At 46.5% G+C, this 23,140-nt stretch overlaps 1 protein-coding gene across 2 annotated transcripts in view; it reads right to left on the bottom strand.

Moving 5' to 3' along the window:
• Nucleotides 1-23,140, bottom strand: part of CPD (carboxypeptidase D) — a 752,391-nt gene that overhangs the window by 289,463 nt on the left and 439,788 nt on the right. For both annotated transcript variants that reach the window (XM_085649244.1, XM_085649245.1), the window contains exon 10: nt 7,038-7,180. In XM_085649244.1, the coding sequence (XP_085505370.1) occupies nt 7,038-7,180 (143 nt within the window). The remainder of the gene's footprint in view (nt 1-7,037; nt 7,181-23,140) is intronic.

Genomic DNA, 23,140 nt, shown 5'->3' with positions numbered 1-23,140 from the left:
AGATATACAAATTTGGATTTCCTTTATTTTCTCACAAACTACTGAACGGATTTGCACCAACTAATTGAAAGTATGATCTGCGCATGATAAGCTACCGTTTGGCCAAATATGGTGCAAGTCCGTCCAACAGTTCGGGCTGCATGTGTGTCTAAAGACTCTATGGGAATTAACCTGGGAAAAGCACTGCCCCCCCCAACCCATTTCGTCCCTCAATTGACGGATCGCCTCAAAGTTTTCCATACACAACTAGAATCACCGGGGCACTTTGTCAGAAAATGTCGTGAAGATTGGTCAAACAGTGCCAAAGGTATAGGCAAGTCAAAAGCCGCTTTTCCTATGAAAACATGGTCCTAATTATAACTGCCTAATGACGACCGCCAGGAGGTGTAGGTGGATGTGTGTACGCGTGCGTACACATCTCTCTCCTCTAACCCATTCTATGAGAAGGACGAGCCACTCAAAATCCAGTGAACTTGCAAAATTAATTTTATTCCAGTAGAGAAAACAAGCCGTGTTTCAACAGCTCACTGGATTGTATTCACATATATATTAATTTATTGATATGGAAATCAATGCATTCATCGAAGAAAATGAAAATTTTGCCCGTTGTGAACGCCACATAAACCTTACCTCGCAAATATGTAGTCAAGCAGGCCCTGAAACCACAGCCCAGGACTGCTGATTGACATATCACAGATGGGAGGGTGTATAACTGGCAGTCAAATGTTCAGGCAGGAAACTCAAACAATCCTACGGATAGGCACAGCAGCATTATAAGTGTCAAGGGAGATTGTACCAATAAAAGCACACATGGCCGGAGGGGGTACGTGCGCTCTTAAATACACCATAAAAAGTCATATGCCACATGAATAAGGAACACATAGCCAATCAGGACCTGGCACACACAGCGATCATGTGATCTCCATGCAGTACATCTGGACACGTTATCCACTGGCCACATTGTGCCTACGGGAGGTTGAGACCCACCTGTGGTAACCCTGAGACAATTAATTTACGACTCCAAAGGCAACCAACATTCCTCAGCATATATGGTATGCTAGAAACTTTTAGAACCCATCATGTTTTGTAGAAAAGAAGGGCACAGGCTGAATGTAAATTGAGATAGTCCTCAGACCGTGTGCCTGTAACTGTTCTCCTGGACGCAATGTTTAATTAAACAAACTGTGCTCATTTTGCCAAATGCCCCTTGTCTTCAGTTTTTTAAGGGATTTTGAACTCAAGCAACATTTTGGCTAGCCAGCCAGGAGCAGATAGGGACCTTGAACTAGGCTGCAGCCCTAGGAAGGAGACCCCACCCGGACGGATTCACAATTGGACAACAATAAAGGGGGACCAACACCACAATTGACTGGAAGTTCTGCTGAATCCGCGGGGCGGAGGTACATCCTGAAGTAGCTGTCACAGAGGGAAACAGGCTACATCAGAACTTCAAACCTAGTCGAAAGAATTTGATGTATGGAAAATTAGAGAGAAGCATAAAAAGATCTACGCATGTGGCAGGGTCTGACATATTATCTATTTTATACATCTTAACAGAATCAGTCGTAAGGCAGCCTTGGAGGCGGTCCCCTTTTCGCGATAGCCGAGTATGTTAGTTACGGTGAAGATAGCTCTTGATAACTCCCAGTATGCTGAGTTTTGAGAAATAGCTATCCTGATTGGGCGGAGTTTATACCTCAGTCTCATAGATTTTTTAGTTCAACAATTACTCACTGCCAAGAGGTTTCTTAACACCTTTCGTATCAGGAAGAAGCGTGGGAGGTACATCTAGCTTGGACCCTGGGCATTTAACAGGGTGGAATTCAGACATAGGGAAAACATTTGACCAGTGAAACTGGGCATAACTTGTGTTTGGCCACGAGGAGCCAGTGATTCCAGAGTTATTATGAAATGGTTTCTATGATTACCACCTTTGTCTTGGAGTTGATATTGGCAGAACTATCCAGCTAACTTTGGCACGCGTTTCACGCAATTCTTCTCTTTTAAGCGGTTAATATGTGCTGAGAGCGTACTAATTTTGTTTTTGACAAAGTAATTTGTTCTGTCAACCATTATTGAACTTTATGTATGTGATTATGTTGTATTGATTGTTGATTACAAACTAGTGTGCAAAATAAAACTGTAGTTGTGTAGATGGAATTCTAAAATATTGCATATTCGCCATAGGTTGTAATACTACATATGCATTTTTATCTTGTTTTTATTGAAATGTTCAGTCAAACTGGTGCAAACATTGTAAAAACACTGCGCACTTAGTACGTCATTTTAAGAGCGCACAATGTACGATTGCCCCTACAATTAGACAAGCAAATCTACAAAAGGCCATTTGAGTTGTATTTATCCAAATTACTAACATTGCCATGCATTCCTCATTGAAGCATATGGAAACTAGATTCCACAGACAGAGAATGAATAAGTTTTGCCACTGAAATTTGAGGTCACCCTGCAGAAGCTGCATGTTCCATCTGGTATGCCTGGCAAGCAAGGTGCAGGAGGTCAACAACTCCAGGAGCCTCAGAATCAACCATACTGAGCTCTAGGACAGAGACTGAAGCATCAAGATCATAACTTGAATGTCCTTGCCATTCTAGGGCAAAGGTAAGAAATGGTACCAGTTTCAAATAGATATGATGAACAGGAGTAACTGAAGGAATCCGATGTGAACCTGCCATGTTGATAGTGAAATTCAGTGATGGTAGGAGGTTCCCCATCATCTGCAGGAGGCAGACAACTAACTCAGCAGAGCTCGCCTTCATCAGCCAGTGGTTGAGGTAGGGAAAGACTGGTACTCCTGACCTTCAAAGATGTGCTGCAACCACCGCCATCACTTTCGTGAACACCCTAGAGGCAATTCTGAGATCAAAAAGGAGCGATGCAAACTGAAAATGCTCCTGGCTTACTGGGAACCACAATCCTGCAGGTCCAGAGCCACCATCCAGTCTCCGGGTAGAAAGGACCAGAGTTAGTGTGAGCATCTTAAATTTGCCATTGTGCAAGAAGGCATTGAGAGGGTGAAGATCTAAAATAGGACTACAGCCTACGTCCTTCATCAGCACAAGGAAATGGCAGGAGTATCATCCAATTCCTACTTCTGATGCTGGAAGTAGCTCTATGGTCCCTTAGGCCAAAAGAGCCTACAAGTCCTGCTGCAAGACGAGCAGATGGTCCTCCATCACCTGCCCCTTATGGTGGTGGAAGGGATGGCAAGGTAGAAAGAAGTGGAAGGGAGTAACCTTGCTGTACAACTTGGGGGACCCACTTGCCTGAAGTAATGGCTTGCCATCCCTGAAGAAATAATGGATCCTGCCTCTGACAAGGTGGCTGTGTGCCAGTAAGGATATACCAAAGCAGTTTTGCGGCGGTTGATGCAGGAGGGACAGACTGAGCTGCACAAGGTTTCTGCTGTCCTATACATGGTCTCAGAGAAACACAGCATCAGCCACAAATGGTCTGAAAGGCCTGCTGGAGTGGAAGAAGAGTATGATGGTGCAATGGAAAACTTCTATTGTAGCCATGAAGAGGGCTACATTGCTGGTAGAAATGTCTTGTGGGAGTTGAAAGGCCCGAGGAACATGCTGTGTCTCGGCTCTTCTTGAACATCACCAAGGCAGAGTCCTCTTTTCTTACTTAAAAAGGTGAGCGCTGTCAAACGATATGTCTATTTAGGATGCCTGCACATCCCCAGAAAAGCCTGTTGGCCTCATCGAGGCAGGGAGCTGAAGGGACACACTAATACCCACTGCTCGACCTAAGCCATCAGTTGTGTCCAATCCAGAAAGTATGAAAAAAATTGCTACATCACAAACATCTTGAACAGCTTGGGTAAGGGGTGACCAAAAGTCGTTCAATACAGTTGGTAAAACTTGTGCCACAGTATCTCCAGAAGCAAGACAAGCAGCCTACAAGCCAGCTGGAAGTCACAAACCTCAGGGCCAGGCTAAGAGTGGAGACAATCCATTTGCCAAATGTCTATTTATTCAGATATATGACCAGGCAGGGTGGTACGAAAAGGATCGGAATGACTTTGCTACTGGACACCCACACCAGCAGGCTCTCTGGCATCGGGTGTTAAGTAAGAAAGGTACGGTCGCTTAGTCAGGGGTGATAACGATGAGAAACTGGTCTATTAACAGGAGGATCCGATCATGGTTTTGACCAAAAGGCTATCCGTAAGGGCCTCATTAAACGTTAGAGCCCGAACAAGTTGAAATACTTCAGTCAATACATTAGTCTTCACTTCCATAATGGAAAGCTGTAAATGTAGATCTAGTTTCACATAACAGGGATGGAGACACTTTGCTCCGTAACAGGGCTAGGAGGGAGACACAAGGCTAGCATATACGTGAGCAAGTATTCAGCCTACTAGCATCTTAAAGCTTTTCATGCCAGTTTTCTTCATCATAGTGGGGAACATAGTTGCCCCCTTCATAGTCGTTATCAATGACCCAGTCAGTGCCAAAAAGATTGGGGGAAAGGTGGGCCCTAAAATGTGGTATGGGCAAGATATAAGAATCTGAAAGATTGACTCATGGCTGCGTGCCGGCCAGAGAAAGGTGGGATCTTGGTCGATGTAGTGGTGGATTCTGCGCAGAGTCAGAAAGCAGAATATGCTGTACATTATACCCTGGTAGAGTCTGTATTAGCACTGATGCAAAAGGAACTAGTGCAGGTGCTGGCTTGGGGACTGAAGTCGGTATCAAAGTCGGTGCTGGACCAGATACAGGTTCAAGAGGCACAGAGCACTGAGGGCGGACCCGCCGGCAGAAGTAGGACTGAGGCCCCACACATCTTTGGGCCTGAAAGTGTACTAGACGTAGATACTAACGAGCCGAATATGCACAGGATGACCTTTCAGAAGGCCTCTACTTTCTGCAATTTCGCAGAAGAACCTGGAAATTTAGGGTGCACCAAGATCAAACTCTTAATCTGCTCCAATGGAGATTGGGAGCCAGAATGGGAGGTAAGTTGACACCCCAAGTCCTCTCTGGAATCCTTGAGTGGCGGGATGAGGCTGGATCCTGCTTTAACTTCTTATGCTTTTTCTGGACTTACCCAAAGACTTCGACCGTGACAACAATCTGCTTTAGAAATGACTTTGTATGAGTTTGGCCTCAGGTGCCGAATGACCTTCTGCTTCATCTTGGGGTAGTCATTGTTTTCCGACCCCAGGCACCATAAACAGATTTTGCGAGGGTCTGTCACAGACAACTGTTTGTAACAGGCCCTGCACATTTTAAACCCGGTCACCTTAGGAAATGTTTTCCCTTTCACACTGGACAATTTGGAGAAAAGTAATGGTCAGAAAGTCCAAGGAGTAGCTCTGTATCCACGTGTAAAGTAAGTAACTGATGTCAACGAGCTTATATGTGGCTCCACTCGTCGCTTCTGGAGTGGAATGATGTGTTGAGCTGCATGACGCCCTCTACTGGTTTACAGGAGTACCAGTAGATTCCAGATCTAGTCCGACACCTAAGGAATATTCACAAGGTGAGGAATTTTCGGTTTGAAATATTCATCAGAAGAGGTAGATTTTATGTGACATACTTTTAAAAACCCATAATGAGATACTGAAGTTATTCTGAATATGAGGCTTTGGGAGTTAATACCCTTATTTAAACGGAAAGCAAAATCTGCCCATGCTGAAACTCATTCACACAGCAATCTTCCACAGCACATATTGTACTTTGACAATATCAGGAGAGGAACGCTGTTCATTTGAACAATACACATTTTACTTGGCATTAAAACTGATCCAGCAAACAACCCCCCTCTAGCAGGGCACATACCTACGCTCAGTCTCCGCTCAGGTTGGCTTCCGCAAATAGGACCTCTTTGGAATCTCCACCTTAGGAGAAATCATGCATGGCAGTAAACTTAAGTCTTTTCAGCAATTGCAAACCGAGTTACACCGGTAACTGCGACATGCTTTAGACGGTCACATCTGGCATGTAAGGGACGCTTCCAGAGTTTCACCCACTAGAAGTTAGTCTACAAATGGAGGCACAAGATCAAACACATCTACCAAACGTTAACCACTTACACACACAACTCATTACACAAGACTAGAGCAGCGTGGGAAGTCGATATGCTGACCTTGATGGACAACGACTGGACGGAGGCCCTAGTCAGTCCACAACATGCGGTGGTTTGCTTGCGCTACCGCCTTATACAGTTCAAGTACCTTCACCAGGTATTTTACACCCGATCCCGGTTATGGAGGATGGGTGCTATCCAGTCCCCTCAATGCCTTAGATGTACATAAGAAGAGGGCTCTTTTCTCCACACGGTGTGGATTTGTGTTGTGGTACAGCCATTTTGGAAGAAGGTGACGTCCTGCCTGAGTCAGGTGCTGGCCTGGACTATCCCACTTGACTCCAGACTGCTGCTCCTTCATAACACAGAGGAGACAGGAGGAAACTGTTATAAGCAACACCTCCTGTTTTGGGGCCTAACTCTAGCTAAAAGGGACATAGCCCAGAAATGGAAGGAGACTTCCCCGCCGAGCATTGGGGGTTAGAAGAAGGCAATGGATAGGTGCATGGGTGCCGAAATTGTAGTCTTTGAAGCGAGGGGATTCCCACAGAAACACAGAAGAATCTGGTCCAGCTGGGCGCCATATAGGGGCATTGACTTACCCCCCTTGCCACACTCAGACTTTCATAATCCCACTGGGTAATGCATGGCTCATATTCAGATACCATAGTCAGACAAAATTGATAGCTAATAGACACGTCTTGAACACGCAATTACGAATATTTAGTAGGGTTCGGTGTAGTTTGTTACTTATCTGGCCAGGTGTTCTGCAGGTCAAGCTGTTATGGAACGATAAAATCAGGTACACTATGTCTTTTGCATTATATGTAATATGGTTGTAGGGCCCTGCTCATTTTGTACCTTTAAAAACTAATACAATTCGTGAGGAAAAAAAAAAAGGATCCAGTAACCTCTTCAGTAAAATTTCAAACAAGGAGTAATAATTAACTTAACAATCTGTGGCGCTGAATTCCTGCTCTTACCTGCAAAATGAACTGCAGCAAAGATCTGTAGTTTCGCTCCCAATATGAACGTAGTGCCTTTTCCTCAGGGTATTTCACACAGCCCAACTCAATGGTGACTTCAAAGCAGTTTGTGTTCAAATAATTCCAGTCCTGCATACCACCTGTAAATAAAAAAAGATTTAAGTATGTCAAATAAAGCCAAATGCATACATTTCGGTTGGGTGGTGGGAGGGGGTTGTGCTGCACAGAGTGCTACCTGAACGGCTTTATTTTGAGGGCATCCTAATTAAAACTGAACTTATTTGACCACAAAAAAATATCAGCGACAGAAGAAAGAAACATAATAAATAGATCTCACTGTGCTGAGGGAGCGGGAAACACATCGACTCCTTTACCGGGCTATTAAAAAACTAAAATAGTGTCTTAAAAAGGGAGCAGTGGAACGACGTAGTAATGAATCTGTGTTCCAGCGCAAACACGAGGTAAACAAGCATTTACGATGCAATGGTCTCGGCATTGGTAAAGTTAGAGCTATTGGCATTGCTCATGACATTATTTTTGTTTTTAAAACATTTAAAGAAACGGCATTGTCATGAGCAATGCCAATAGCTCTAACTTTAACAATGCCGAGACCGTTGCATTGTAAATGCTTGTTTTTTTTTTTACACTTTCATGGCGTGTGCAAATTTAGCTAAAATCGTGAGTGGGGGTAAGGAAAGGCTGAGATTTTGTGGAAGTAATAAAACTTTGAGATTTTGTCGGGGTGCTGTAGCTCCTCGCCACGCGTATCAATCCAGCCTTTCTGAAACCGAAGGAACCAGACAGGACACAGGAAGGACGAAGGGAGCAGTCTGAGCCGGATACCCGTCGGGGGGGGGGCGGCCGGCCCGGAAGGGACAGACATACAACGCCCTGGCGGAGGGCGACACTGCACTCCCGGGGGCAGGGACAGAGGGAGAGACTGGACTGAACTGAAGCTCGAGCGCAGGTAATTCACCGCGTCTTGCTTCGTGGATACAGGGTCCAATCCAGACGCGTCTACTCAACCTCTCATCCTTCTGAGGTCGACACCTTATTGGATATTCTCTTTCATTCCCTTATGAAGGGTACAGTCCTCATGATAAAGTACTTATAGCGCACAGGTGATGAACGCATGCGCTCATGCATCGGAGTAGGGTTCGGAAAGCTGTAGAATTGCATTTATATTCCGTAATATTTTTAGCATAAGGACCCCAGCACATCCTGCATAACTGGAATGACGAGTGTCCCTTCCAACGCCACTTATTTGCCCCACCATCCCCCATGTTTTGAGGGAATGTTCGCTATACGGTTATTTGCGAATTGTGTTTTTATGTAGGTTTGTGGACAACGGTACCATTTTGTGGCTGGAAGGAAGCCGATCGCAGCCTGGGTAACCGTTTTACACACTGGGCGGTGTATGAGAAAGAAACAGCCCTTCTTAAAGCGCATCGGACACCTAACAGTCAGATTCGCGCCGTCCAAGCCAAGGGAGTAACAAGAAGTGAACCCGGGCGCATTAGATTGGCTAACTTGCCGAGTGAAGTGTGACCGATTACAAGGGAGTACCGACAGGCGCCCTGGCTGTAGTCACTCCTCCGAATGACTAACGATAGCCAGCCTAAATCAACTGCATCGGATGTCGGGAGCGGGTTTATCTGGAAGAGGATCACACATGCCCGTTTCTGTGTGACAAGGAAGCATCAGAGTGACTCAAATGGGAGGCTGGTGAGAGACCCCTGACTGGGAGAAGGAATGAGGGTGTGTGGTGGGAGTGGGAGGGGGCCTTCTGGACTCCGTTTAAGGCACAGCTTCCAAATGGAGCACTTAAGCAACAGGGAGAGGGGCGTGGAACCTAGAAACCAGACCCATCCCCCACCCCCTTTAGTGTGCCACCCGCCTGGAGCAGGTATTACTGGAATTAAGCTGCGGTTAGAAAAGGCAAACGTCAGTACAACGTTTATCAGGCTTGTCAGCTCCATTTCAAGCCACCAAACACCTTCTCCACAGAAGAACGACATAAAAAATGTATGCTTACGAGAATCTATTCCGTCATTTTAGCGCTCGCCTGTAACAGTATCGACAGACAATCATGAACAGAAGTCTTTGCTCTGCCCCATATAACCCAGTCCAACACAAAACCTTGTGCAGCGCCCTCTCTGAACAGAAACACAAACCACCCTGGAATATTCCAGCGTCACAGGCCTCTTCAGTGAGGTACATCTCAAGTGCAGGACAGCTCCCCGTGCCAGACAGTGCACATTCACTGTAACAAGCCCCTGATGGGCAAGGGCCAGACGACTGCTTCTGCGCACACTACGGGATGCCATGGTCAGCTGTACAATGTACATAGAAACATCCCAGAATACGATTAATACTGGAGTCAATTTCAAAGCTCTAACGATAGCTGGGGCTCAAGATAGCTGAGAAGTGATGGGCCCCTAGTCACCCAAGCAGATCACCGGGAAGGACGAGATGGGGGCCACAGTCTAATGATTCCACAGTGTGAAAGCCCTGCCCAAACTTGGAAGAGCAGACACCACTGTGCAAGGCACTAACATTACAAGAATAATTGCATACGGTAACAAAATGAGATGCAAGTATTTCTCTTCTGCCCAAGCTCAAACAGTAAAGCAATGCTGATTTATAAACTCGTGTTTGTTAAAGCCACACATCATAGGACAAGCGCTTTACCATGGCCAAGCACGAGGGCTTAGATATGAAATCAGGGACACAAATCAACTGGCATCTTCTATTTTGTGATCCTAAAACGATCTACTTCTACCACTGCCTCGGGTTCAAGATGCACAAATACTGAGAAAGAAACATTCCTTAACATCCCCTGAACACTGCACGGGTGCGTGCAACTAACAAGACAGGGTCATTGATTTGTGTCCCTGATTTCATATCTAAGCCCTCGTGCTTGGCCATGGTAAAGCGCTTGGCCTATGATGTGTGCCTTCGAACCGCTACACACTGAGATTTGGAGGTATCATTCTCCACAAAGCAGTGTGTCCCTAATCCGCAAGAGCTCCCCTCAAAAACAAAGCCTTACTGCTTTGGAATGTCTGCATTTCATCCACATTTCTTCATGATACAACATACTTGAAAGAGGGAAGTGTTGCCTCCCCCCTAAACACGCTAAACTGTCCTTTTGTGGGCTTTGAACTAGCAGAGACACCCCTCCGAACATGTCCAGTGCACCCACCCTTGGAAGCAAATGCTGCCCTGGCTCAACGTGGAACTCAATGTCCCGGGCCCTGGAGATTCACTTTACAACTTCCAGGGATAATAAACTATCCTGTCTGCGGAGAAAGGGTGCGAAGAAGACAAACATGCAACTATTTACTGTACATATTCTGGACTCGGTCTTGTGTTAAAATATACAACGCTCGCAAGAAGGAAAGCGTTATACTTGAAGCAATTACATCAAAGTGCATTTTAAACCAAATAAAAGCATAGGACGCATAAACGCGCAACCAGATTGAAAAACCGCCATAGGCACCATATAGAATACATACGGTAAACATTTTAAAAGGCAGATGACATGTGCTCGTGTCCCCCCTCCCCCCCCTCCAAATTTCATCAACCATCTCCTCTGAGCCCTGACTCTTAACTCCCAGGCAGGAGCCACATCCACCCCCTGTGAAAACAAACTCGCGTCTGCACTTGCTACACCGCCCTGCCATTCACGCGCAAAGGACTTGCAACTTCTAAATAAATGTCTTAGTTTTCCATTACGTCGTGGGGTCTGCTTTACTATAGCGCATCCTCTGGGGCGGAAAACAAAATGACGCTCCTCGGGCCAGCTCAAAACATGAAGTGCGCCCTACTCGTGTTGTCTGTTGCCAATGCCCTTTTAACACCCCACCCGGAGACAGGAGCGGTCTATTTTAGGAACGAGCGCACCGAGTGAGCTCCCTTGGCACAGGAGAAGGCAACGGGCCGGCGAGCCTTCGACGCAAAACTCTACAGGAAATGGCCACCGCAAGGCGCTGCGCAGTCCACGCAGCCACTCACAGGCCTGGAGGGAAACATCTCCGGCTACCCAACGCCAAGCCAGGCCCTTGACTGCCCTTGCACACCCTGCCAGGCCTGTCCTGGCCAAAAAGAGGGCCCCATGGGCCGCAGTCAGTGTGTACGAGGTACTCACCGTGACACAGAGGGCGGGTGTCCTTTCTGCTTCCTCCACGGCCCGGGACATCTGAAAAGGAAGCGTCGCAGGGGCGAGGAGGGCTGCGCTGGGCTCTCGGGGCACCCCCTTCCCCCCCTTCGAAATCAACAACTGTCCCCAATCTGTCACTGACAGCCAGGGAGCCCTCCACGCCAGTGCCCGGTGTCAGGCAGGCCTCTGTCAGTCTGGCTGCGGGTAAAGGGCAGTAACAGATGTAACAAGCCGAGGGCACCGGAAGACAACACCGCCTTTCTCCGAGGCAGAGCAGAAATGCCTCGGAGAAAGGCAGCAGCATTTTCGGATTCGGGGGCGTGTTTGTCTTTTCTCTCCTCCAACCATTGGCTGGAGGAGAGAATGAAACTTCTTGCAAAAAACACGCCCCCCGATCTGAAAAGGACGGGGCCTAATCGGAATGACTGACCTCTTCTCCAATGGCTGGCCAGCATTCAAGAGGCCAGCCAATGGAGAACAGTGGAGAAGAGGGGCGGGTTCAAGCCCCTCTTCTCCAAGTCATTAAATCTCGCGAGCGAGACTGCGCAAGCGCAGCCTTCACTAACCGAGACCTAAAAAGCCCACAAAGGTAACGCATAAGAAGCAAGCAAATTAAAGACAATGGAGAAGGTCTAAACCTGAATCTCACAACTGTCAGGACACGCCCCCAAAGCAACACAGGTCTGTGGCTGGATTGTTTATACTTAAATGACAACTGTCTGCGACTTCCAGCAGTCCCAGGACCCCAGGAGGCGGCCCTGCAGGCCTGCACCAACACCCTACACCTGGTGAGTGTCAGCTATAAATCGCTTTTTCCACTCCCGCGGCGCGACAGCCCGGTTCAAGGGTGGGCCCGTCCTTGCCCAGAAGAGGCCATGTCAGCCCCCCTCCCTCCCTCCCTCCCTCTAATATTTGTCTGTTCATGTAAGAGGAAGGTACTGTTTTTCTTTTTCATGTGGTTTTAGTAATTAGGAGCCTCAACCCTTTAGTGCACTTACTATGGAAGGGGGCGGACAGGGGGAGACTCAACTGTCTTAACTGTCTAGCCCGATTCTTAATGCATCACAGGAAGGAACTTTCGGCACATGTATAACCCGATCATTCAGTTTTTTTAATTTGACGTTTTTAAAAAGTGGGACATAAGGTTGTTCGTTCAGCCTCGAATGTAACGGATTGTTTATCTCTTCATGGTATAAACTGTTTATATGACCAGTGGATAATTCTGTCAAAGTGGGCCATATCATTTGGATTATTTTTTTAAGATTTATTTAAGTTGACATGGGCAGGTGCAAAGCCATAAATGCTCCTCCAGTATTGGATACCGCCCAAACAACAATCGATTCTTTTTTTTGTACGGGCGGTAAACATTATTTCTAAAGAAATAGATATGGTAGAATGACGCCTCTCTTTAAGAGCAGAGGTGGGGTGGCTGAGTAATCTATGGACGATGTTGTCACGCCAATAGTACTGGAGTCGCAGCAAGGGCAGTCTTATTGCCTCAGTACTGTAGAAGGCCCGGTTATTCAATCAAATCAAGATAATTGTGCTTCTACTGCTGCCCTCCCACACCCAAGAGTAAAAGAAAGTGCAGGAAGGCCCCCTATGGCGACTAATAGACTAAATGCCCTCCCGCCCGTAACCCGCTGCACATAGAGGTAGTGACTCGGCCAAGTCCTTCTGTGGAGTCATACTGGGCACCACTAGTAGCAGGTATAACATCTAGAATGGAGGATTTGTTAATACCCATTAGATTAATACCCGAGGTGAATAAGATCAGAACCCATTATCCTAACCCACTCATTGGGAATTCAAGGGGGAGAGGGTGTCCCTGAAAAACCATCAATAGTAACCATAATACCCAATATGTCAGGGTCCAATATAGGGGCATCAAGACTCCGTTCTGAGAGCTTACAGGAGGCCGGTACTATGAGTTACATCCTATGGGATGTGAACATTTTCTGCTCCTATGGTTCAAACGAGGAATATGTCACAGCAACCTAATGCGAACAAAATTGAGCCGACACAAAGTTACATTTCATGCCCTGAGTTACAGCCTTTAGCCCAATAGAGTGGATGCTCATGTTGCCATTAATTTACCACCAGAATGCTGCCCATACTTAGCAGTTCTAGTCAATGAGATTTTAACAGCCAATCCTGCCCCTTATCAGCCACACAGGTTTGTCGGGTCACCGACCAGCCCAGGGCTGGTTATTTACATTTTCCTCACAACTATGGGGGTATACTGAATTCTATGATTACTAAGTTGGATTTACATTTATTAAAATGCACTTGTGATAATAATGGCGACCCGATAGGAAGGAAAGCCACAACCATCATTGACCATATCTTAATTTCAGCTAATGCAAGCAAGTTGTGTCCCACACCTAGGGTTGTTAAGCCGGACCGGAGTGATCACAACTGTATTGTATTGACGGTCTTCTTTTGGAGCAAAGCCAGTAATGTCTCACCAAGTCTCATTACTGACATCACCTGTACAAGACTAAATACGTTTATGCATTAAGTGGGATGGAGTTGACTCAACCAAAATTATACATGGTATTTTCTATAAGGGCCTTATAGATATTCTCTATTGTCTGGAAGATGAAGTTACTTCCAATCAGTTACTCTCTAGTTCAGTGTTTCCCAAACTGGGGTCCCAGGACCCCCAGGGGTCCGTGGCACATTCCCAGGGGGTCCTCAGCCAGCAATTTTAAAAGCACTGCAAAGTTCTTTGTAAAATTAGCAGTTTTCGAGCAACTATAAAAGTGTCAAGAAAATGCCAGTGATTAATTTACCTGCTGGAGAGAGACGAGAGTTTTGTCCAGTAGCAGCTTTGACTTATCTAATGTGACACAGAGAGTTAATATGCCTACTGCAAAGAACGTGTACAATGCATTTTAAAAAACAGTATTTTATGTGCATAGGTCAATGGGTTACTCATTTTGTCTAAGCCTGGGCAAAGCACTACACTATGCTCGCATAGTTTGCGACGTTCGCGCTACTTCGCACTACGCGAATTGCACGTAGCACAGTGTGAACACGCGTAGCGTAGTGTTGCGTAGTGCTGCGGTCATTTTTTGCTTGCTCGCGGTCCTCAACGTCAAGCAAAATGACATCCCGGCGAGACTTTTTCCTTGTTCGCGATCAGCAACATCAAGTTGGCGATCGCGAGCAAGGAAAATAAACCTCCCGGCGAGATTCCCAACATGAGGAGGTCAGGTTTCTCATTGCGAGTGGTCGCGTAGGCTCACGACCGCTCGCGATGAGAAACTACCAGTTCGCGTTGAGAAAGCTGCCGCTCGAGTAAAAATCTACTCGAGCAGCACAAAACTACAGCTCGCACTGCAAGATGCCATTTTCAAGGATTGCACAGTGCCGGTTGCTTGTCCGCACTGTGCAATCATTGAAAACGACATCTGGCACAGTGCGAACAAGGTACTACGCAGTTCGCGAAGTGCTACGCGTAGTGCGAACTGCACTTTGCGTAGCTTCGCGAAGTGCTACTTCGCGAACTATGCCCAGGGTTAATTTTGTCACAGAGATTCTTTCGTCACTGTGCAATTCATAAGGGACAATCGTAATTTAGCAGTGTCCTATAAACTGTCATTAAAGAGCTGCTTGCAAACTGCATGGTAAAAAGTTAGTAACATATGTTTATTCCCAGTCTATCATTATCCTGATGCTGCTATGTTCCCACATCCTGCACATGAACAATTTTGTAATGCTGTTTTGTCACTTCTATGTGTGCTGCCTAATGCAGCACACATGGAACTTACAAAACCTCATTTTTATTAAAGATTGTTTATGCGCAGGAAGGGTCATGTTCCTGAATATAAACAATCAAAGGTGTTTTTAGAAATAAGGCATTTCTCCTCATTTCGCCAAGTTAAGACCAGGTTTTTCATGGTCTTAATTTGGGTGCTGTCTCCTATTTAAGCTGACCTTGTAAATAGAGGGCAGCGTCAAAATCAATGGGTGTTGGAATGAAACGCCCACTGTAACTCCCACTGCCCATCTTTTTCACGCTAAGCATTGCGTGAAAAGGGGTCTTATTTACAAGGCAGGGTTAAGCCACAATAAGTGGCTTAACGCTGCCTTGTAAATAAGGCAAAGCCCCTATTGCCACAGGAACATCGCTAAAAGTGACGTTCCCATGGTGATAGGGACTTGTAAATATGCCCCTGAAATCCTTAGTAATTTGAGTATTTGTTTTGTGTGCACACGTGTGTTTATTTTTTTTTAATTACAGTTTCAATGTTTGAAATTTAAATCCTACAAATTGCTTGGGGGTCCCCGGCTTTCAGTGGTTACTCAATGGGGGTCCTCAGGAGTGAAAAATTTGGGAACCACTGCTCTAGTTTCATTAGCATTACTAATATAACCTCTTGACTCGCCTGAGTAATGCAGGCCATTGCCAATGCACAGGTAGGTTTAAGCATGCATGTACTATAGCCTCCCAAGAATTGAAATTGGCCCTCCATTGCTAACCCAGAGAAAATATGTTAATCAAATCCCGTAGATTCAATTAAAAAAATGTCCTTACTGCAAGGGAAAAAAGAGCTACAAGAAGAAGCTTGGTCTAAATTGTTCAGGCTGCAGGTACGGCAGATAATTATTATTATTATTATTAAAACTTATATAGCGCACAGCTACCCTGGGGCATCCCGGCGCTATGAACAGTGCATCGACCGTGGGACCATGGAGTAGAGATAGCGACTCACCGGGGAAACAAATGTGTTTTCAAGTCTCTGCGAAAACGCAGGGTACAGGTCTCAGCGCGGAGTTTTAATGGGAGGGAGTTCCAGAGCATTGCTGTATGCACAGAGAATCGCCTCCCTCCCGTGCGTGATCTTTTTACTCTCGGGACCTGGAGCAGACACCTCTGGTCAGACCTCAGTGCTCTATTCGCTTTATAAGGTACTACCAGGCTCCCTAAAAGAGGGGGCCCGCCGCCCTGGAATGTTTTATGGGCGATGGACAGTGCCTTGAACTGTACTCTCTCCCGCACCGGTAACCAGTGCAGTGCCTTGAGAGCGGGTCTGGCGGATTCTGTCCGGGGGATACCCATAAGGAGTCTAGCTGCCGCGTTTTGCACCTGCTGAAGCTTGTTAAAAGTCGATTCAGGGGCGCCCAGAAACAGACTGTTGCTGTAATCAAGGCGAGATGTTATCAAACCCTGAATCAACAACTTCCTTGATGGAAAAGGAAGAAGCGGAAGAATTTTCCGCGCAGCCCGCAGCAGGGCAAAACAGACTCCCGCAGTTCTTTTGGCGTGAGTTCTAAGGGAAAGATCTTGCTCCAGCCAGACTCCTAAGCTCTTGATCTCCTCTTTCATGGTTGGAAAGTCACCCATACAGCTTGGCCAACATGAAGGTGGCAGTGGTGGCGCTTTGTTTCCAAGCAGCATAATCTCTGTTTTAGAGCCGTTCAGCTTCAGGGCTGAACTGCTCATCCAGGTGTGGACGTCCGCCAGACATGAGTGCAACAAGTCAGGGTTCTCCACCAGTTGAGGAAGGGCGACCACCAGCTGAGTATCATCAGCGTAGCTGACGATTTTGATGTTATAAGGGGTCACCACATCCTCCAGGGGGGCCATGTAGACATTAAATAATGTCGGGCTCAGGGACGAGCCCTGCGGCACCCCCCACTGGAGAGAAATAGATGGAGACTTGTTGCTTCCTTCCCAGACCTGATAGGAACGGTCTTCCAGAAATGAGCAGAGCCATTTCAGGGCGACACCTGCCACACCCACCTTTGACAGCCGTTGGGTCAACACCTGATGGTCAACGGTGTCGAATGCCGCACTCAGATCCAGGAGGATCACTGCCACTGATCCTCCCGAATCTAAGATGCGCCTCGATTCCTCAACGGCCGCCAGGAGGGCCGTGTCGGTGCCATGGCCGGGACGGAAGCCGGTCTGTGAGTCTCGGAGCAGGCCATTTGACTCAAGAAAGTTGGACAGTCGATGGTTAGCAAGTTTCTCAGCAATTTTGCTGAGACCTGGCAACAGAGAAATGGGCCTGAAATTGGCCAGCTCAGTCGCGTCGAGGTTAGATTTTTTTAGAAGAGCCTTGACCACGGCTTTTTTCCAGGTGGGTGGCACCAAACCACGAGAGAAGGAGGCATTGATCAAGTTCGTAATGGGCCCAACCACAGCGATTGCCGCTTGTTTTAGAATTTTAAAAGGGACAGGGTCCATGGGGGAACCGCTTTTTATGGAAACTATAGCTTTTAATGTTTCACTTTCTGAAACTGGGCCGAACATGTCAAGGGAGAAGGGACCCTCTTTTATCCCCACAGGGAGGGGTTCTTCTTGAATCCCATGAGATATAGCCACCTGGGGTAAAGAGTCTAGTATTTTTACTATTTTAGTATGGAAAAAATTAGCCAACTCCTTACACCTCTCAGGGTCATGGGTGACTGCTGGCTCAGGAACTTTTAGCAGTTCTTGCACCACCTTAAAGGTCTCCCTGGAGGAGTTTGAGGCAAGTTGTATTCGCTCCTCAAAAAATTGTGCTTTTGCCAGGCGGAGGGCCGCTTTATAGGCTCTCATCGCTGTCCAGTAATCCTTGCGCCTGGCCGCATCAAATTTCTTCCTCCAGGCCCTTTCCAGTTTCTTACATCCTTTCTTAAGCCGGCGGAGCTCATCCGTGAACCAGGGGGCAGAACCCACTCGTTTCTCCCTCTTCTGTAGGGTTTTCACCGGTATGAGGCCATCAAGCGAGGCAGTCAACCATCGGTTGAGGTCAGCATCTCCTTGAATCGGGTCTGCCTCAGCTACGGGTTGTGAATTTGCCAGGGCCTGAGTCCAGTCACCGATCGGTAGTCTCGACCATATACGGTCCACCACCACCTCTTGAGGTGCCGGTTTAGAGGGCAGATTGATTTGCCATTCCATCGACACTAAGGAGTGATCAGACCATGGGAGCGGAAGAGCTGGTCTGGCCCTCAGCCGAGGGATGTTCGAAAATACCGGATCCAGCAAATGGCCCTTCACGTGGGTGGCTCCTGAGTTGACTAACCGGAGCTCACAAGCCGATAGATCTCCTTTGAGGTCTGCTGCAATCATGTCCGCCGTGTCCTCAAAGTGCAGGTTCAGGTCCCCTAGCACAATGAAGGAAGATGTGGATGTTGCCAAGAGGGTTACCGTTTCCATCACAGAGCTTACAAAGTGGCCGACCTTACCCGGGGGTCGGTAAATAAGCAGGCCAGCCAATGTAACCGTTGGTGATACCTGTATGGAAAAGTGGCAACTCTCACAATCTGCCACCAAGCCCCTCCAGACCCTACAGTTAAGGTTATCCCGATAGATAACGGCAAGTCCACCCCCTCGTCCCTCAGGTCTATCCAAATGACCGATAAGGTAACTTGGAGGGAGGGCAAGTACAATGTCCGCATCAGAACCAGGAGTAATCCACGTTTCCGACAGAAACAAGATGTCTAGTTCGTGCTCTTGAATAAGAATGTTAATTTCTACGGCATGACACGGAAGTGACCTGCAATTAAGCATGCCCCATAGTAAAGTACTTGTATCAGGAGGAGGATGAAGCAATGCGTCCAATCCTCGTGGGGGGAGTGTCCGCGCACCCAAGTTGGTAACAGGGTGCTTTTCCGGGGGATTGATGCGTAATGCAAGTAACTCCTCTCGTGAGTAGATGATACGCAGTGGTAGAAAATTTGACATAGTGCCATGCCCTAAGCCCGTCTGAGCCCGGACGAGCCCAGACGGGCAGGACTCTGGCTGGACTCCGGCGTGGGTCCGGCGACTCCGCTGCGCATCTCCGCTGCGCGTCGTCATAGCGAGCTTTAAGTAGGGCGTGGAGTCCGGTCTGCGAAACTAGTGCGCTGGCCGAGTGTCACCACGAGGAGTCCCTGCCTCACCCAAGATGGCGGACGCCGTTCCGAGAGTGTGTCCAGAGAGCTAAGTGAGTCCGCTCCCAACAGCGGTGCTTATTAACTTTTATGTGGGGGTAAGCGCTATATGTCCGGTCGAAAAACACAATTTGCACCTTAAAAACGGGATAATATTAAAAAGCGCTAAGCGCTACCAAAAATAACAACTAAAGTTTTAAAAGCGCAAGAGCGCTGACCGGTATCGTGTGAGCGCGTCAAACTCCTCCTGGAGCGCGGTACGAGTGCCTTAATTCAAGGCAGAGCGAGCCTCCAGCTCACCTTAAGTAGGGCGTGGAGTCCGGTCTGCGAAACTAGTGCGCTGGCCGAGTGTCACCACGAGGAGTCCCTGCCTCACCCAAGATGGCGGACGCCGTTCCGAGAGTGTGTCCAGAGAGCTAAGTGAGTCCGCTCCCAACAGCGGTGCTTATTAACTTTTATGTGGGGGTAAGCGCTATATGTCCGGTCGAAAAACACAATTTGCACCTTGGGATAATGTCAATTCATCCTTTTAGGACTCTTTTCCAGAGCTGCTGTTCCATTTTACATTTGATGCCTGGGTTGCTCATTTTATGGAAAGGTTTTAGTTTACCAGCTGCAAGGAAGGAGGTTATCCCAAGAGAGAAACACTACCCTTGGCCTCCTCTACGACTGAATATCATGATAGAAGAAGTTTTCTTAGCACTGACAGAAAGCATAGGGGTTAAAGCCCCAGGACCCGATGGGGTGCCAGTGGATGTTCTAAAACTATTGTCGATTTGTGGGATCCAATTCTAACTAGAGTTTATAATATGACCATGACCACTGTGATTTCGCCTTCATCGGGATGTCTTTTATAATACCGATCTATAAAAAAAAGGCTACAAACCAGAACCGAGAACTAATGCCCAATATCTTTTTAGACTCTTTGGCGAAAGTGATGTATAAAGTGTTACTCGTGAGATTGGAAGAGTGGGCAATCGAACACTCTATATTTTCCCTGGGGCAGTTTGGTTTTTTGATAAGGAGCGGAGACATAGAGCAATGTGTGAATTTGGATTCAATTGGTAAATATATATGTGCTAAAGGTGGAAGCAACCAATCGAATAAAGATATGTTAGCAATTTATAAGGCCAGGGTATTACCAATTACTACATACAGGTCTGGTGTGTGGGGCCACTATAACAGTAAGGCTCTTCCGACTGAGAAAAATTGTTTCCTGAAGTGTTTATGTATACCTACGTCTGCCTCCACGGGGATTATAAATGGAGAGGGAGGGTATCTTGCAGGTATAGTTACACTTCACCCCTTGCTGTTTTGGCGTTCTATTTGGATAAAAGATGAGACCAGCTTCACCAAGTCCATTATTTTAGATCGCCTGTCTTTGGATAATGCATTGTGTTTTCCCTGGCTAGGTTATTTCAACTCCATTTATACTTACTTATTTAAGATTCCAATTCAGTCTAACCCCCCAATAGTAACAATCACCAAAAAGTCTATTAAAGACACCTTTATGACCTATGAAAGGGAAGTTGAGGTGAGAAGAGAGGGAGGGAGGGAGGGATAACAAGCGTTATATTCTACCTTTCACTTGCGCTAAAAGAGGGCTATTAAGATTAGTCAACTTATGTTTCAAGTGTAATGCACCGTTTAGCATTAATTAGATTTAGACTAGGGATTGCCCATCATCTTGTTGACTTCTACTCCATGGAAACCTGTCCCCCAGATACAACTCCCTGCCCTTGTGATGGCCAGAGCAAGCAAAGCATTATGCACTTCATGGTATTCTGTGATTTTTATTCTAATTTTAGGGGCTATTATTTTAAACCTCTTCTGCTTGCAAAAGATATTAGATTGCATATTGTTGCCCTGAAATATATGCTGGAGCTAAATGATACCAGGGTTTGCCGTAATGTCTCACTTTTTTTTTATAAAAGAAATCCATATACGCAAAAGTATAATACAATGATTTTGATGGTAATTGGATGGAAGTCTATTTTTTAAAGTCATTTTTAAACGTACTTTTGGCACAGTCATTTGTGATTCCAATCCTGTGTAATTGGTGTTGTTTTTATTTATGATCATAATTATGTGCAATTTTTGTTGGTTGCTTTTATGGTTGTTTTTACATACCGAATAAAGTCTGGAATCAAATCGACATCTGTCCGGTTACTCAAACGCTTACCCCTCCTCTAACACCCAAAAATATAAGTGCCAACAGTAAGCTGCTGGTCAAGGCAATGAAGTTTAAGTGTGCAGGAGTTCAGACATTTCACGGAGCATCCGGAGTCCAACTCTGCTCGGTCCTAATATGCACGACCCAGACACATTATGTGTCAGTGTTCCATGAGCCTAGAGAACAGTCAAGAATGAAGAATACAGTAGGATGTGGGAAAGATTGGCCTTAGACCCACTACTTAAGAGACCATCTTGGATACAATTCAAGGTAGAGGTCTGAGATTTGAGTAGAAATGATGCCACACATGGATTTTCTAGTGCAGATAAATAATGCAGTGGACACTAAAGTATTGGAATATTTCAGAGATTTCTCTTCACAATTGCATGCAGAACATTTAACTTTTTAGACAACATATTTGAACAATATTGCTGAAATCAGTTGTTTGAGCCCAATATTTAACAACAAAATATTGGACAGGCAGCGAGATTTCACTGCCCTCCCCTCCTCGCTCCCACTGGGGACATTTTGGATCACTGACTGAACTCACTTGGTAATGAGGGGATGACAATAAAACCTTTATCATGGATGCTAGTATCCGCCAGTCTGGTTATGCTCACATGCAGAGCGCTGTGAAGCATGCATGTGTCAAGTCACTAGATAGGAACCTTGGCATCGTACTCGACTCATCACTCACAATGAACAGACAGGTCAACGCCGTCACCTCCAGCTGCTTCAACATCCTCCACACCCTCCGCAAGGCCTTCAAGTAGATCCCCCCCCCCCCCCAGTCAAGGAAACCAGTCACCCACGCACTCATCACCAGCAGACTGGACTATGGAAACGCACTCTACGCCGGCATCAACAAGTCCCTACTCCGCAAACTCCAGACAATACAGAACACCGCCGCCAGACTCGTCCTCGGCATTCCCCAACATGAACACATCAACCAACACCTATGAAGTCTCCAATGGCTTCCCATGGAGAAAAGAGTCACTTTCAAAATCCTCACTCACGCCTACAAATGCCTACACAACAACGGACCCAAATACCTCAACGACAGAATCAACTTCCATGTACCCAAAAGAAACCTCCGATCTTCCAACCTCGCACCGGCCGAATCCCTGCGCATCCACAGAGCCAGAGCAGGTGGAAGATCCTTCTCTCACATTGCAGCCAAGACCTGGAACGACTACCAGCAGACATCAGACATGCCCCCTCCCTGAACACCTTCAGGAAGACCCTCAAGACTTGCCTCTTCGGCTAAACAGATCTGCGGACCCCCCCTCCCCCACCGCCTTGAGACCCTCACGGGTGAGTAGCGCACTTACAATTCACTGATTGATTGATTGAGGAATTAATTACAATAAACATCCATCTTACACGTCACGAGTTAAGTTTCCCGGCACTGAAACAGACACTCGGAAGTGCCTAGGTGTCGTAGATCGATTCGCCAGGACTTGCCATGTGCTCTTTCATTTACAAGTTTCATTACAAAAGCGAAAGGACGTTCTAACCTTTCAAAAAGGCCATAGTCTTGAAGTAGCCCCCAAAACAGTGCTGGGCATTTAGTTCACTCTGCAAGAGGTCAAATGTATGAATGTATGTTTAAACTGGAAAAGGACAAATTGGCACAACTCATGCTTGGACAAAACACTTGATTGCTATAGGTTCGCTACAATAGTGTAAACAATAACAATTATTTTAGGTCCTATAATATTTTTTATAAATAAGTGCCATTTAACGTTTCAAGCAAGAGTGGTTCTTCACTGCAAACTCAATTTTTGCAAAACATAATGGAAGCTTTTGAATCTCGTGACATGTGATTGCAAACAAAAATAGCTTTTTAGAAATGCAGCAATTTTGTGAACTTTTCCCTATTGGTGCTCCTGC

Source organism: Triturus cristatus, chromosome 3_2 (assembly GCF_964204655.1).
Source record: "Triturus cristatus chromosome 3_2, aTriCri1.1, whole genome shotgun sequence".
Classification (NCBI taxonomy): Eukaryota; Metazoa; Chordata; class Amphibia; order Caudata; family Salamandridae; genus Triturus; species Triturus cristatus.
The sequence above is the reverse complement of the archived record's forward strand: the minus strand, read 5'-3'. Positions and strand labels throughout refer to the sequence as shown.